This window comes from Abrus precatorius, unplaced genomic scaffold (genome assembly GCF_003935025.1).
Source record: "Abrus precatorius isolate BTA unplaced genomic scaffold, Abrus_2018 Scaffold9, whole genome shotgun sequence".
Taxonomy (NCBI): domain Eukaryota; kingdom Viridiplantae; phylum Streptophyta; class Magnoliopsida; order Fabales; family Fabaceae; genus Abrus; species Abrus precatorius.
Genome location: NW_020874439.1, coordinates 17975147 through 17993991, shown reverse-complemented (window position 1 = coordinate 17993991; position 18845 = coordinate 17975147). Strand labels below are relative to the sequence as shown.

The window sequence follows — 18845 nt, the reverse complement described above, 5'->3', positions numbered from 1 at the left end:
GATAATATATACGACGTAAATGATCTAAAACAGAAAAAGAAAACCATAATTAATATAGTTGAGAAAAAAGTACTTAATTAAAAGACTAAACGTATAATTATCAACTTTAAATACATTAAGAACTGATTGTATTTCATCGATTTGATTATTTAGCTCAGTTTGTGAAGAAAGTACCTGTAACTTCAGGGGATTGAGAATATTTCCGGTAAACTCGTCCTGCGTTTAGAGGAGAGAGAATTACTTTCAATTGTTTTTTTTTTTTTAAATACCATTGTCTTATGTGTTTTATAATTTAAAACATTAATTATAATATATATATATATATATATATATATTAATAGAAATAAGTAATTTATAAATTATAACTAATTATTAGATGATCCTTACTTGGGAACCTGGGGGGATTATCTTCCGGGGGCAAACTCGCCGCAGTGGGCTTTTGTTTTTCTCGCGTGTCACTCGACTGTCGGTTCGCCGCCCTTCTTGAGCGGCTGATGAGCATATCATCTATAGCTTCTTTGTAGTGAGACATGTTTGCCGTTTGTTTTCCGACGAGATGATGGAAAATGGTGATTGTTAGGGGATATTTAATAACATGGAGGGAGAGTATAATATTACAACTTCATTACTTCAACAATTCAAAGTTAATATTAAATATAATATTAAGTAGGGTCTTATTATTTGTCTTCTCCCAATAATATACAAAAACATTATAAAAATATACAATTTACATGTGAATATGCCAGTGTAGGTAAAGTGAGTGAGCTTTAATTAAATAAATTTGTGACAGATAAAAATAAATAGAAAAAATATTTTTCATTAATAATTATTAAAATACTCTATTTTGGCAGTCAGCGGTCAATGTTAAACTAATGGTGCGGGACAGCTCAAACTCAAGAAAATTACAAGATAAAATACTACTACTACTAATAATAATAGTAGTAGGCGGTGGTTTGTGAACAATTTGAATAAGCTCGAACGCAAGAAACTTTATATATATGAACAAAAGATAAAATAAGTGAACAAGTAAACTAAGAAATTTGACTCAATCAACCACGCGTAGAAATAATCAAGTTTAATCTTGTTCAACTCTTTTTTCAGTTTTAATTTATTTTGCTTTTATTTTACATTAAAATTTTCTAAATGTATTGATTGACTTAATGATATAGTTAAAGTCTTATTCATAGATTTAAAATCAAAATTTTTCACCAACAAAATTTATCTAATATATTAATATTATATGACATGCCTGTTAATCGTTTCCTATTAATTCTATTATCCTTTCCTAAAATTAATGTTAAGAAGATAATTCAATTTTTTTAAATTTTTCTATTAAAATAGAATAAAAATAAATTAGATTATAAAATAAATATAAAAAATAATCTACAAAAATAAATTGCAAGAGAAGTGGTAGTATTATACATAAATGAGAGAGAGGTTAGGTTTGGAGTATTCAAATTGGGCATCAAGAAGTGTATAAATGTAGGAAGAGTAAGAAGAATAGAATTTGCATTATATGGGAGAGATATGGTGTCCGCTTAAGCTAAGGTTACAGGGTGACATTGATACTAGTCTTTACTCTCTTTATTTTAGATCCGAATTCTTATTATGGTAGAAACTAGATGTTCAGTTTCATTTTTGTTTAAGCAAAAATGGACTTGCTTAAATGAAAATGAAGAAAATAAAAAAAATTATACAAAATTAGCTTAAACAAATTTTTTAACTTAAACAAATTTTGTGCATTTGAGAAAAAGGAGATTGGGTGTGGAGAGGAGGGGACTGTGGATGGGTGGAGATGGGGAGAGCGGGTGATATAAGGGTAGTGGTGGAAAGAGAGGAAGGTGAAGGAGTTAGGTATGGAGAAAAAAGGGAAAGACGGATATGGAAGTAGGATGAGGTGATGGTGAGAAGAGGAAAAGAAGAATTAAGTATGGGATGGAGGAAAAAGAGAAGTTGGGTATGAGGCGGAGGAAAGAGAGAAGTTTGATATGAAAGGAGAAGAAGAGTTGAATATGAAGATTGAAGAGATAGTTTTAGGCATAGAAGAGAAAATACAAAATTCGCTTAAGCCAACAAAATTCACTTAAGCTAGTTTTGCAAAAAAAAAAAAATTATTGTTTTCTCTATTTTTGCTTAAACGAAAATGGAACTCGTTCAGTTCCAGCCACAACAGGAAAAGATCCAAATCCTTTTATTTCTATAGAAAGTAGATTCACTTTTTTAACTCAAAAAGTAAAATTTGCTTTTAATTAGGTTAAGTGACAATGAAATTGTACACCATATTTTTGCATAACTTGAAAAGATTAGATTAGGAAGAAATTAAATTGAATATAAGCAAGAGATGAATCAGTTTAATTAGGATTTAATGAGTATATTGTTGAGAATTTTTCTTTAATGCGTGACAAGTGTATTGCATAGTTTGCAAGTAATAACCGGTAAGATACGAGGATATCATAATCGGAGAACAAAACAAATTGCATTAATTATTAAGATCTAAATCAATTGGGTGTATATACAAAGAGATTGAGTGATGATTTTCATTCGAGTTGTATAAAAATTATAATTTATGAAAAGGATCTAAAATATGGTTAAAATAAAATAAGAGAAACTGTGATTGAATTTCATCTATCTCCCTTTTTGTATTTCAATGATTCATATATATATATATATATAATGATTTCCATTGATATTGTTGTAAAATATAAAAGTTATATATTCCAATTTCTTGAAAATATATTTCTAAAATAATTTATCAAATGTTGATTCTTCAAGCAATTTAATAAACCATCTAGCGTTAAAATCAAAATTTAAAGCAATCAATAACTTAAATTAAATATATTCCTAAAATAACTATTTACTGAGTAATCTCAATCAGAACTTAATCTGAGCAATACATTTCTTGATTTTACTCAGATATGAACTCAAGAAGCTACCAGTAAATAAATTCAGACACAGATTGAAATCACCAAATCAATGAAATGAAAAATAAAAAATTATATATATATATATATATATATGAATCATCAAGAATACATCAAGTTTAAAGATTTACATTCAATCATACGAGTTTAGCTGCTCATTGCATCTATAACATCAAGTAAAAACAACTTCTAAAACTCAAATATGAGTGTTCCCACTCCTTTTCTATATGTTCTGCCACTTCTCTCTCTTTGAAACTCTTATTAAATAGTAATTTCCTGAAGAACACCACTTGTCCCTTTTATATGTGTCTGGATGAAGCTATTCTCGCTACAGCGTTATACTCTCAATGTAACAAGAACTGAAAGTAAAAATTAAGTCATTCTACTTGCCTTTCGCCGCAATGACATATGTCTCGCTATTGTGAGAGAAGACACTCTCACTAAAGTGATAGGTTTTTCTTTGTAGCGAGAATATCACAGAACTAACTTTTTTTCAAAATGAATCCTCGCTATAGTAAGGAACCATTAGAGGCCGATCATCTTTAGGTTTCAAATATTTGCTTTGTCTTCAAAGTTCTTCAACTTCTGAGATGTTCTACCTTTGATTCAACTATAAAATACATTAAATAAAAGTCAAAACATTTAAAATTCCATTCAAGTACTTGCAAAAATTCCAAGTTTAGGGAGAATTGAATAAAATATTCAACACTTCAACGTAAAGTATCCCAAAATATCACCTAAAACTACTCAATTTATACATTTATCATATATAAGATCAACTCATCTTACTGAATCACACTTTGAGATTAGGATTGTAGAACACTTTTAAGTTCTAGAATGTAGTGAAAAAAAATTAACCACAAAAGTCTTGTAAGAATGTTAGATTATTTTAATAATCTTATTATAGTGACCTATGTAACTTATATCATGACTCTAATTAATAATTTAATGTGATGATGATTAAATATAAAATATAGAGTCATTGAGGGTATAATTATAAATACAATTATAAGGAAACCCTTCTCTCTCTTCTCAACAAATAAAAGAGTAGTTACCAAAATAGAAGTTACGACATTTGTTATTGAGACTATTACTTTCACAAACTTTCTCTCAACTATCCAAGAGGAGCTAAGAGAAGAAAGAAGAGTTGGAAAAAATAAAAAGGACTCAACAACATCAGGAGAGAGAGAGGTAACATCAAGGATCAATAGATTCAAGTTAATGCTCTCTAAATCCTTAATTGTGTGAGAATCATATATTGTGTTGTGAAAACCACGTAATTCAAGATTGAATGAGAATGATAATTTCATAATAGTTATATCAAATAGAAACTACATAATGGATTAACAATCTAACAAGAGAAGATAATCAAGAAAAAACTTGAAGAAGCTACTCAATTAATACAAGAAAATAAATTCTTAAAAAATTCAATAACATAACTAGTTTTTCTTATACAAGAGTCTCTCACTAGTTACGAAAAAGTTTAAATTAATATAATTTTAACTTTTAATTCATTTATTTATCTTTACTAATATGCTCCCCTCATAAATATTTTTTATTATTATGCTATTCTTCATACTTATTCTCTTTTTAATATATCTTCCTCCTTTAGTGTAAATAATCAATATTATTATATCAAATTATCATTTTTTTTTCAAATGAATGTAACCGAAGAGAGTTCAATGTCTCACAAATTTTTAATGAGAGTATTTAAAAAATTAATCTAAAATATATAATAAATAATAATTATACATATTTATTTTATGTCATATTTAATAATAATATAATTATAATAATTTAATAATGCTAATTCACAAATTAATATAAATATTAATATTAATATTAGAAAATCTAACAAACAATTATAAAAAAATCTATATTTATTCAAAAAGGAAGGAAAATTAAAGGATCCTAAAAAAAAAGAGAAAAAAAATATTCTTGACCCTAAAAACTTCTATCGATCACTCGTTCAAATCCATGTTTTATTTTTAATAAAAATATGACTTATTAATATAGAAATATAAGATCTTTTATTATTAATTTTAAATTTTAAATTCTCTTACAAACCTCTTAAAAATCTCTAAATTAATTACACTACAGAAAAAGCCAGCATAATCGTGCATGATTACAAAATACTCATATACTAGTGTTTAATTAATGATATATTTTTTATATATTGTTTATGACTCTACTTTCTATAAAAAAATTTTAATTATGATTAAAATATTTTTTCAATTTATTGATAAATTTTTTATATTAAATTACAACAAATAATAATAAAATTAATATAAATTTATTATTAAATAAAAATAAAATACAAACACTACAAAATATAGACTTGTAGTAGGCATGTAAGAAATGGTAGTATTACACTTAAATGCAAGGTTAGGTTTGGAGTGTTAAAATTGGGCATGAAGAAGTGTATAATATAAGCAAGAGATGGATCAGTTTAATTAGTTTTCTAATGAGTATACAAGATCAACTCATTTTACTGTATCACACTGTTAAATTCAAGAATACAGTGAAAAAACAAATATCGCCACAAAAGTCTACCAGCACACGAGGATCAAGAGAAGAATTGAAGAAACTACTCAATTAATGCAGGAAAATAAATTCTTGTAAAGACTCAATAACATAACTAATTTTTCATATGCAAGAGTCTCTCATTGGTTACGAGCAAGTTCAAATTAATATAATTTTAATTTTTAACTCATTTATTATTATTATTATTATTATTATTATTATTATTTACTTATGTGATCCTCTCAAATCTTTTTTTATTACTGTGCTATTCATCGTATCTATACTCCTTTTAATATATCTTCCCTCTGAGAGTGTAAACAATCTATTTTATAATATCAAATTTTCTTCTTTTTTTTTTTTCTCAAGTGAATGTAACTAGGGAGAGCTCAATGCCTCACATTTTTAGTGGGAGTATTTCCAAAATTTACTAAAACTATCAAAAATAGAAAAAATCACACTTATTTATTTATTTATTTATTTCAACTAAGATTTTAATTTTTATATTTAAAACCAAACTAAACCGCATCTATATTAATTTCATCTATTTACTTACCAAATTCGGGTATAAAGGGGTTTGGCAAGTTTATGGAAAATATTATTTATTCTTACAACAATAAAAACAAGATTTTTAAAAGCTAACACGCACACACTTTTACATCTCTCCCCAGTATTTTGGGGTCCTTTTATTTTGACAGATTAACAGATGCACTCGACAGAGCTGCTACAAGAAAAGAAAACAGAAAATTAGCCAGCACTGCGGGACGAGTAATATGTCTGCATAATAGTGAGAACAAGAAGCGCAATAGCTGCCACTACTCCAATGAATTTCCACACCGTAGGTATATGATCTGTTATCAAAATTTTGTACCAGTTTCTCCAATAGAACCAAATGATCTGACAAACGTGTCTGCAGTTATGCCAAGTTATTATAGGCATTGCTTGCAACACTGTTGTCACCTTCCCCCTCTGATACTCATTCAGATCTGCACAAAGCTTGCTATAACTCGAATCCATATGCTCAGCTCCCTTGGAAATCGTGCGAAACAGTTTCAACAAAACCTCCGTTTTCTTCTTTGATTCGTTGACTATAACCCCCATCTCCTCAAGCAACTCAATGTCATGCTTACAACATATCAAACCCTTGAAAAACAGAGCATACGATGTGTATGTACACCTGATACTAATTTTACTCTGCTCCCACGCAATCAAATTCCTCCACTTAACTTCCGTCGTTTGCTTAACATAAAGCGCTGGGATTTTCAACACACCATCCTTGAAAGTTATGTCGAAGGTGAACCTGTCGACTAACTCACGCTGCGAAGTTGCTATTGCTTCGATGGTTATTCCCGCGGCTCGAAGCCTCGTTGCACAACGCTCTAGCTCTTGCTTCGCCCCTTTTCTCGAATCCTTATCTTGTTGAACTGTGGTCAAGTGGATCAAGTTAAGGATATGAGCCCCTCCGGAGCTCTCCGTCGCAGGATAACCGAAGGCTTCACGCACAATATTAGCAACACGGTGATCGTTGTTGATGTCACTCTTGTCTGGGAAGACCTTCCTATATAATTTCTTGAGAACAATTAAGGGTATTTGGTTCTCAAGCATTGTGATATCGTTGAGAACAGATAACACATTTTTGTGGCCTTGGAAAATTGGGTCGTCAGAATAACTTTCTCTCTGGCCCTCCGCCAATTTTATCATATAATCGCCAAGTCTGTGGAGAAACTCTAACAGAAAGCAGCCATCGACTATCATTATTTTGGCCAATTCGTGGGGTTCTGATTCGATGTTACCCCCATAGCTTGCGTTGATTATTTTACACAAATTTAGAATTTCCGTGCCGCAATCTTTCAACCTTAACTCTGATCTTCTGTTTTGTTCTTGGTTTCCTTTACGGTCGAGGAACTCGCGCATGTAACGCCATTTGGTCTCTTCCGTTAATTGGATGTGTCTTGTGGTTCCTCTGTGCAAGGGTCCTATTGAAACCACCTTCGGCTTGAAAGCGTCCTCCTTGGGGGCTCGAAGCTCGTCTGCAACTATTGAAATGCTGCACGCTTGCACTTCTGCGTGGTTGAGGGAACCCAGCATCACTTCGATGGGAACCATCCAATTAGAGTCAGATTCGGGTTGCATCTTCACTCTGGATTGCATTCTCGATTAACAAAATTTGTTGGATCTGGCTAAAACACGTAGTGGGTACTGAAAGTGCTCGTAACTGGAAAACGCAAATTATTTGAGATTTGCTAAGTACCCACTGTTAGCCTAATGCTACGCATCTGTCTTAAAATAAGAATTTAGAAAACAACAAGCTGTCTGGTGTTTTTTTTAATGATTTCTTTAGTTTTCTTCTATTATTCGCTTACCGTGAATAAGATTACTTTAATGCTATTAACTACAATTTTTTCATTGAATTATCGTTTACCATATATCACAGTGAGTCAATAGCGGTGGTTGTGCTTAAAAGGCATTATACCAGTGTGTGTCTGTAAAAGTTAAACAAATAAGATTATTTTAATATTTGTAATAAAAGGTTATCATCCCCCTAATATTTGTAATAAAACTAATTCTACCTATTTATCACGTATTCATATCATTTTAATATTAATTTTATTTAATATAATATTATAAATATATTATAATTTATATATAAAAATTATAAAATTTATGAGTCTTAAATAGATAATTCTAAACAAACTTAATAAATTTTTACTTAAACTTAACTTATTTAATTAATTAAATATTTTAAAAATTTAAATTTAAGTTAATTATTTGACTAGGATATATCATGCTAGGCTTTAAACAGGTCAACCTAACTTATTTTGAATTAAAGATTAAGAAGTGAAATAAAAAATAAAGAAAGAACAACTCAATTTTAAATTTTAAATTGTTGTAACATTAAATAAATTTGAAAGTAAATGTACATAAAACGTAAGATAAGATCACGTATACTCAAAACAAAACAGCAAATGTATCAAAACAAAAAATGAACTGGTCAGTGTACAATAAACGCACCTAAAGAAGTATTCATATTATATTATTGTTTCATAAAAGTGGACAATGAGTTTTTTAATAGTTTAGCAACAACTTACTTCCTAGGGTCATTCTTTAATTGAAAAGCTGAGTCCATGATAAAAAAATAAATGTATATTCAATTTGATGTTTTGTATATTCTCAAGTTGCATGTCACTCTAAAGTATTGTCTCTATTCCTTAAATAAATTAGATGAATGAAATTCCATCTCGCTCTCCTAATACTGAATTATGAATAACCCTAAATTTTATAGAAAATAATTAAAATTTCTCTAAATTTGCAAGAAAAAATCATAGAAATAGCAAATATATCAAAACAAAAAATGAACGGGTCAGTACACAATAAACGCACCTAAAGAAATATTCATATTATATTAGTTTCATAAAAATGTACAGTGAGTTTTTTAATAGTTTAGCAACTACTTGACTTCCGTAGGGTCATTCTATTTAATTGAAAAGTTGAGTCCACGATAAAAAAATAAAAATCTATATTTAATTTGATGTTTTGTATATTCTCAAGTTGCATGTCACTCTAAAGTATTGTCTCTATTCTTTAAATAAATTAGATGAATGAAATTCCATCTCACTCTCCTAATACTAAACTATGAATAACTCATGGGAATACGATTGGTAAGCCAGTTGACAAAACTCCCCTTTGCAAGTGGATCATATCTTAAAATAGGATAAAATTACATTTTAATGGATAAAATTTCTTGGATGAATTAAATACGGTAACACATAAATAAAATATATAAAATATAATATTTTTTACAAAAATGCATGAATATGGTATTCTACAAAATGCTATTAGTGATTTTTCTATGAAACAGAAAAAAATATGTAAGTTACAGAGTTGAATGGCCTGATTTTGAGCTCTTAGGATGCTAGAAGAAGTCACCACCTTTGAATGACATTAATGGTGTCAGAATGAATGACCTGTAACACTTATGTAACAACGTAAATAACATGAATGGAGTCTGAAGATTCTGAAAAATTGCCATTGGCGATCTTTGACTTGAGAAAGTTTGCTCTAGTTGCCACTGTAGTTAGTCACGCTTGTCAAATATCTTTGAATTCTGAAAAATTACTATTGGCAATTTTTGACTGTGAGAGGTCTGTTTTACTCATCACTATAGTTGGTCACGCTTATCAGGCATTTTTAAGATGTAAAAAATCACTAATAGTTCTTTAGAGTGAAACCATGTGAGGAAGAAAGAGGGTTCTGAAGAAGGATCTTAGAGAAGAAAAAAGAATAGTCGAGTGTAAAGTTGAAGAAAGGTGAATAAAATTTGAAATAACACACCTTCAAAAGTATTAGTAATAATCTCGCCATTAAAATATATCAACAGAAGTACACTTATTTTTTTCACTATAATGATCTCTTTATATATATATTTACTCACTTACAACTTCAATAAAAGAAGAATTCGATATTTATAGACAAATATTTTTAAAATCACCAATAACAACTTTTAAAATTTTTAAATTAATTAATATTATTTAAAAATTATCAATGATGATTTTTTTTTTTTTACTTCCAAAAATCACTACTAACTTTATACATATATTTTTTAATTATAACATCAAAAGTCACTAATAATAATTTTTTCTATGAATAAAGTATTATTATTTTTAACATTGACATTAATAAATTTTTAATATTTTTGATGAAAAAACCGTCATTGACGACTTTTATATAACTCATGTTACATATAGAGAAAAAAAAAAAGAAGCCAAAATCTCTTAGGAGAACTAATAAAGTTAGTCAAATTTAGTGGATTAGCTGTCAATGTCAATATTATTCAAGTGTTAAAATGAAACACGTTGGCTGCACATGGTTGTTACGGGTAGTCAGAGTGTGAACACCATTTTTAATAATTATTAATTAATTTTCTATTTTTCTATATTATTCATTAATTATTATTTTTATAATTTTTAAAAGTTAATCTATTTTAAAAAATATTTTATTTTGACTGTCGAAATTAACAGAATTTAATGTTTATAAGTGTTATTAAATAAAATAACTCCACTCTTACTTAGTGTTACAACTATTTTTATGTTATTATTCTGATTAATAACTCTGTAAATAATAAATTTAATTTAAATAATATTTTTTTTATACTTGACTTTCACTTACAAATTAATTTTATATATATATATATATTTATTTTCAAATTAATTTCTATTATTATATGTAAATTAAACAGTTTTCCTTATCACTCTCTTCCATTTTTAATCAGTATTTGTTGAGATTATTTAAAAGAATTATTCTTTATACTAAAAATTGTCATTTTCTTCTGCGCTGTGCACACTATAACGATGATGATCTTGTTGACCCTAATGACACACCTAACAGCCCCAAGCTGTGCTGCTCTCTTGTGACTATTCCACCAAATGCACCATTAAATTCGCATCCTTTAACTTGTAACTCTTCATCACTGTTACAATCTCTACCAATGCAAAGACCTTATATCATTTGCCCCTCATCTAATAGAGCTTATCTTTCTGTGAAATTGACCCAAGAATGAGCAACTAACTTTGTCTTAGTTACTAGTCTCAATGGACCACACCAAAGACTTCTCAAACAAGCAATGGCTCTCTGGTTTTCTCCCTCAGACACATCGATTGCTTGGCCATTGTTACATCCTCCTCAGTCGCAACTCGTGTCTTCTCCTTAAGATGCATGACATCCTACGAAAAATGCACGGCACTTGAAGTCATTGTTTGTTTTACATGGGACAAGCTGATCTAGTTGAAGGGTTGAAGAAAGGAATCAAGATACTTGGGGACCGCATACACAAGAGCCCTAAGTCCTGTATCCTACCCTTATCAGATAATCCTATAAGCATGGAATGGAACTACCATCAACACCACTTCATAGATTACACAGTCTTAAAAAATATATTATTAAATTATTATCAATTGAACTACAATTATTGATTAATACAACTATTTTATTTTATATTTTTTCCATATTTTTAAAATTTTCTTAATTAAACAATTCGAAAAGAGGACTGCAAGAATTTTGGCAGTTAAGGATAGAATTGGACAGTCCATTACAGAGTCTGCAAATAGAATTGGATCACCGATTATTTCACATCTTTATATATTTCTTTATAAATAGAAATAAGAAAAAGGGAACAACAAGAGAGATATTGGTTTTCAGATTCAGCATCCACGGAATATTCATGTTGCGTAGGGACATGAAAGCAATCTCTTGCAAATTTGGTGCCCTAGTCAAACTCCATAGACTGCAATGTGGACATGCTCTCAGAAAGGAGATCATGTCCACGCTGAAATAGTATGCGAGCCAGATGCACAAAAATTGCTCCTCCTTCACCCTTTTGGCCCGCCAACTCAATCTCATTGTTTGACTTCCCAAATCTCTTCAACAAATATACAGCAAAGGCTATGTCACTGCCCACATCAACAGCGTCTTGCTTCATTTTGAACAGCTCCCCAGACTTTAAGCTATCTATCAAAGCTCTATATATACTTTCGCCACGTGTCTCCAAATCTGCATCAAGTTCGCCCCCTTTTGGTAGCTTGGGGAGTACCTCTGCTGCCATTAGGCTTATTGTCTCCATGTCAATCCTATTTTGTTTCAAAATTTCCTCAACTGTAGGCAATCACGTTTTTCAGTACATATCTTCATCATGTTCGTGAAATTTGTAAACAATGAAAGCTAATGAAAAGCCAACCCCCCCCCCCCCCCCTGCTACCTAATTTACAGTTTTGTTAATTTTAATTTTTAGGATTTCGTTTAAGCATGTATAGGAAATAATTTTTTATAGAAAATAATATTTATTGCTTAAAAATCCAAACATGTCTAATTTTACTGCTTTCTTAACTTATAAATAATTAATAATTGATACCATTTTGTAATGACAGTTTCACTATTATTATAGTAATTTAAATGATTTTTCTTGTATAACATGAATAAATGAGTATATTCCATTACCATGAAGCAAGACCAATACAAGTACCTAATTGAGAGAAAAGGGAAAAGAAAAGGCTTAGGTTGAATGCAACGAGAAAAATATCAAATTAGTCATCTATGTCATGGTATAGGTTTTTTAAACATTAGAACTGTTAAAATATTCTTTAAAAATTTGAATAATTACTATGTTAGCTTTTTACAGATTTTATTATTAAAATACTTCTTTAAAGATTTAATTTATTATTAAATTAAATTTTTATTGATCTAAAATATTATTGTATTAGTCCTTAGAAAGGATTAAACTAAAATAAAATGTATTTTGACTTACTGATAAATTAAACTTAGAAAAATAAAAATTTACCAAATTATACCTTTTAAAGGCTAAGGCAATGTCAAAGGAAATAATTTGGTGACAGAAATTTAAAATACTAATGTGTACCTATTTAAATATTTACAAGATAAAAATAAGAACACAATTATTTAGAGGACCTACTTAATAGGATGTGTTTGAAAGATTTTAGATTAGAAGAAAGTGAAAGATGAATTTGTTATTTTTAATTAACGTTGTCTAATTGTATAATTTAAATTTAAATTTATAAAATGATAAATTAATATAAATTTATTGTTTCAGATAATTATTTACTTTTATGAATATTATATGACTTTTTAAACTTAAAAATAAAATATTTATTTTTATTTCTTTTTTCATATCAAAACCTAACTCTCGCTGAAGTTTTTTGTTCCTAAAACAACATTTACATGAGTAAATTTTTTTTAATTTACTTGTTTAACAAAACCATGTAAAAATAGAATATAAACTTTAGTGTGCAAATATTTTTTTCATTAAAAATTAGTCGTGCTTCTTTTTATACGAAAAAATTGATGTGATCGTATGTACCAGAATTTTTATTATGGTCCTTATTTACAAATAAAAAAACATTTTGAATTATACTTTTTTACTATATGATCACAAGTGTTTTGTTATTATTTGTTGCTTACTTTTATTATTTTTAAATTACGAAATTATTTATCATTTTTAAATTTTCAATTGATGACAAGTAATTTATTTTTCAAATTCAACTTTGAGTATTTTTTAGTTTTATTTATTTATTTAAAATAATCAATCATATTGCTCTTATAATTTCATTAAACACATTTCTTTCAATTTATACTCTTCAAATTTTACTTAAAAGTAGGGCAGCACAAGCAGTAGTTGTTAATAATTCATCTGAACAATGTAAAAATCATAATCTTAGTAGAATCTGCATACCTCTGGCCTTTCTTTCATCCACCGTTTGAAAAGTTGCCGTGCTGGACGCTGTTTCTCTAACTTGCGGCGGAATCAAGAAGTCGGTGGAAAGGGCATTTATCGGAGCTTTTTAGCAATACATTGAATGGGGCCATTCAGTAACAGAAAGGGAGAATAAATATAGAGCTAAAGAGATTTATCCAAGTAACGTGCGTTTATTGAAATAAAATTTTATTTTTATAAAAAATTAATATGAACAATGCTCTCATGATACTGCACTTAAATTTTCTTCTTACCTTGAGCTGTATTATCCACGATTTCCGAAGCCGTCGACAAAGTATCCGTTGCGGGCATTGTCTGTGTAACTTGGGAGGGAATCATTGTGAAGTAGGGGTTTGGAGTAGCGATCATTTTGTTGATAGTTTGATTGTAACTAGTGTTGGCCGTATTATCAGTATGTTGTTTGCTTTCCTCTATGGCGGTGGAGGCATTTATATGTGCTTCTAACCCTGTTTTCAATGGACATGTTTAATAACATGGAGAGAGCATAAATATAAAATTTAAACCATTTTTGTTAATCTTAACTTTAAAAATTGAGTTTATTAATTTAAAATAAGTGTTTAAAAAAATATTTTTTATATTAAATATATATAAAAATAATCAATACTGTTTTCAATAAAATATTAATATTATCAATTGCTTAATTTTAATAAAAAAATTATGACTAACATTTTTTAAATATAACCTCATCTAATTAGTAAATATGTGTTTATATTTAAATAATAACTGCAACATCTAAAGTGAGTACTCGCCTTTCATTTATGAGTTATTATGGGATTTAAAATTATCATGTGATAAATTAGTAGCTTGACTCCTTTAACTTTTAGTTTTTTATTTTTCATTTTGATTTTTTAACTTTCTTTTTTTAAGTTACTTACAAAAATATTTTAAATAAGTTATTTTTCAAAAAAAATTATTTGATGTTAGATAATTAATGTAGTTTTATTCTAAGAAGACAAGAGAAATATAATGTTATCATAAATTCCAGAGTTAGTTTATTCTTTTAAAATATTAAGGGTCCTATAAGATTTAAAAATAGTGTATGTAAGAATTAATTAGAATTTTGTTAAAAATGTTATGGTTAGGGTTGATTTGAAGCAACATTTGTTAATCTTGTATTTTAGTGCATTTTTACTTTCTCTATGTATTAATTGGAAAAAAAATTATTCATTTTTTGCATTCAATAAGTATTTTCCATCCTATGCGTGGTGAGATTGGCTCCTTATTTCTTAAATATGGTTAATTCAAGAAATTGGAGACCATTGTGTTTTCGCAAGGAGGGTCACAAGGAGGATCTTAGAATTTCTTACCTATTTTGATAATTGAAGCTTCCTCTCAATAGGTTTGAGCTGCTCAAAAAATTTAAAATTTGTTTAAAGTTTATGCTCAAATTTAAGATTTTTTTTTTTAAATGACATTGATCATAGAAGTATTAGGAAAGTTAAGTAAAGAGTTATTATGTATTCAATCCAATATTAATCTTGATTCATATATGGGGTCACTTACAATTTCTGAAAGGGTCAAGAAGAAGGCCTATTCTGACATTCTAGATAGGGTGAGAAAAAATTCTTTCAAATTGGAAAGCTAATTCAATATCTATGGTTGGCAAGTAACTGTTGCAACTTATATTATGAGCATTCCTAACTATATCAAGCAAATGCATCTATTTTCTATAGATGTATATATGAGAAAAGTAATAGAATTTATAGAAATTTTATTTTAGGGTTCTAAGACTTCTAAAATAAATTGTCATTTAACAACTTGGAAAAAGATTTGTTCACTAAGAAATACTGATGGACTGGGCTTCAGAAATTTGCATAAGCTTAATATGCCTTATAAGGTTAGGTTGAGTTGGAATCTAACAAACTCCCTTGATAAAATGTGGGTTAAGGTATTATAAGACCTAAAAATACACTACCAGAGGTTTATTTTGTATTACTAGAGATTATTTAACAGTTAATTTTTTTATGGACTATTGGATTCCTAAGTATATATTTTCTTTATATGTTATTTTTGAAGATATTCCTGAAGAGTTATCTAACCTTTCTATCACTTGTTTTGTTTTTTATGGCGTGTGGAAATGAAAAAAAAAATGATAAGATTGATATGATTGTGAATAATGATAATTTTGACAAATTTTTCAGCTGATTTGGCTATGGCCACGTCCTAAAAAAAATTAGAGCCTTCCTTTGAAAGGTGACCTATAGTAGGCTTCTAATAAAAAAAAGAAAGAAAAAATAAAAGTTTTTCTTAGTCTAATACATGCGATAGATGTTTTGTGAGATTGTGTTGTAACATTTAATTTTATTTTTTTTTGTCTAGGTTGATTTTTCGTAAAGGCTAGAGTACTTTCTTTAGCCCAAGTCTTAGCAAGTGGTTGGTTTTGAATCTTTAGCATTGTAATGTTTTATTTAAAGTTGCTATTTGAATGCTTGGAATAATAGAAATTCTTAGATTTTTATTAGTTAAGTTGAAAATATTTATTCTTTAACCAACCATATTAAAGGGTATATGAATTATATTATTTATAACTCCGTTTCTTTTGAAAATGTATTGTTCAAATTTGCTAAATAGAAATCTTTTATATCGTACGTGGACTACTTATAATGAAATGCTAAAATTAAACATGGATGATTTGGTTAGCTTGCAGAAAAGGGATTGTAGCTTGTGGATGTTTGGACGTTCATAATGCTTAAGGAGAATTCAAAGCTAGCTTTGTCAACAATTTAGGTCATTGTACTACTATCATGGATGAATTTTGGGCTCTTTTATTGGAGTTTAGGTTGATGGAACTTTCATTTTAAAAAATTCAAAGTTAGAGATTCATTTGATTAATTTTAATGTTAAGAGGTGTTATATATTAAAACTTTTAATTCGTGACATAAGAAGTCTTCTCTAATCTTCTGGAATTATTAGTCAATATCATGTGTATAAATAGGTTAAAAGATGTGCAAATTTGTTAGCTAACTTAACTCATAGTGAGTCTAAGAGATGAAAAGTGTTGGTGAGTCCTATTATTAGGGAGGACATTGATGAGATTGGTTTTCTCTAGGTTGATTTTGTAGTTATATATATTGGGTTCTTTAATCCTATTTAATATTAAAAAAATTAGGTGAAAATTTGTTTATATTTTCTAATTCTAAATTAGACAAAAATAAATTTATTCAAAGGAATTGTATTTTAATGGGTCAAAACACATTTAAAATTTTTAAATTATAAATTCATTATTTTAATTTCTCATTTTTTTTATCATTATTACCAATCCAAATAGATAAAATTTCACTTTAATATATATTTTTAAACTTTACACAAATTAAAAAAATAGTTCAATGCACAAATTGCACCTTTTAGTATTTATCAAATCAAATCCATAAAAAATCAAAATAGTGTACAAATCGATAATTTTGTTAGATTCTCCTTACCTTGGGCTCTGTTTGCATTATCCAAGTTTTTCGAATCCATCGACAAAGTATCTGTACCTTGGGAGGGAATCGTTGTGTAGTGAGGGTTTGGAGTGGCGATGATGCTTCTAATAGTTTGATTGTAACTACTACTCGACATATTTGCATTATGCTGTTTGCTTTCCGCCATGGCAGCAGAGGCTTTGATGGGTGCTTCTACCTCTGCTTGGAATTAAGCTGTTTAATAACATGGAAAGTGTACAAATATACTACTACAATCCCTAAGAAAATTAACATTTTTGTTCACAAACTTCAATAAAATAATTTTAAGGCCTGAAATGAAGAAAAATTATATTTTTTAGAATAAAATTATTAACAAATAAAGATAGATTAATTCAAAATCTATGATTTTTTTTCAGGATTCAAAAATATATTTAGGTTGTTTTATAATTTTAAATTTTGAAATAATATTAAAATATAAATCAAGTTGAAGAAATTCAAAGAGTAACAATGTATTTCAATTTTTTCACATAATCTAAGAATGTTAATTTTTTTGTTTTTATTTGTTTTTATCGTATTTTATCATAAAACATTAACATTATAAATCTGTTATTTAAACCTTTATTTTAATTTCTAAGATAATAAGTGTCAAACGTTTTAATTTTTAAATTATAAAAATGTTATTTTAATTCCTAATTTTTATATTTATAGGACATATTAGTTCCTAAATCTAGAAATCCTTAATAAACAATAATATAATATTAACATGTTACATTAAATGACATAAATAAAATGTGACTTAACAAATATAACGTAATTTCACTTGTTTAACATTGTAAATATGGCCAAATAGTAGTTATTTTAATTTTTTTTCTTTTCCCTCATTCAAGAATCCTAATTTTTCTCTAAATCTTAAGGTCTATTTACAAATTGTAATTGTTGGTGCTGGAAAATCTGAATTTAATGTTATATGTAAAACCATCACTTGTGTTATACATCTATTTTATAAGGAAAACATGTTTAGTATTGAGTTTGAGTCTAAAACATCTGACATTTTAATAAGAGATAGTGATATAATGTGTTACACGTCTATTAACAATATCTTAATCTAGTGATTAAAATGTCTAAAAAATATAACGTGGTATTTTTAATATTTCAAGAATTGGAATATTTAATTATTACTATCTCAAAAACTAAAACAAGGATTTAGTCTAAATCTAGTCATGTGCAAAATATTAAATAAATTTTAAAAAAATTAAATAAAACACAAGAAATCATATTTATTTTAAAATTCATAATCATGATAACTAAAAATAGTTTTTTAGTTTTGTTTAATGTAAACTGTTAGAAAAGAAAGAAGATAACTTGATGAATTGTGGGGCTAAAAGAAAGTAGAACGTATTTGTAAAATGCAAATATAAATATAGATCATAACACAAAACATTTTCAGAGCTATATTCTTAAAATTTCGCCCAAATTAACAAAAATACCATGTACAATACACAGGTAGTTGCTTGTTAATTTAACAAAACAGGCCCTAGAAAAGAAAATGAGAAAAGTTAAAAGAATGTGGAGTTTCAATTTTCCTTACCAAAGCGTTTCAAATGCAGAGGCAAGTCAGGCAACGTTCCAGTGGCCGTTGTTGTTTGGCTAACTTGTGGCGGAGCGAACGGAATATTGGGGTTCGGAGTAGCGATCATGCTGCTAATAGTCTTACTGTATCCA

General features: G+C 28.0%; 1 protein-coding gene across 1 annotated transcript; it reads right to left on the bottom strand.

Moving 5' to 3' along the window:
* Positions 1-6188: 6188 nt before the first annotated feature.
* Positions 6189-7592, bottom strand: LOC113850916 (UPF0481 protein At3g47200-like). Its single transcript, XM_027481433.1, has one exon. It carries the CDS (start codon positions 7590-7592, stop codon positions 6189-6191), a length of 1404 nt encoding a protein of 467 aa, XP_027337234.1.
* Positions 7593-18845: the final 11253 nt, after the last annotated feature.

Coding starts and splice junctions, on each gene's coding strand:
- LOC113850916 (XM_027481433.1), bottom strand. CDS start 7,592: ATGCAATCCAGAGTGAAGATGCAACCCGAATCTGACTCTAATTGGATG.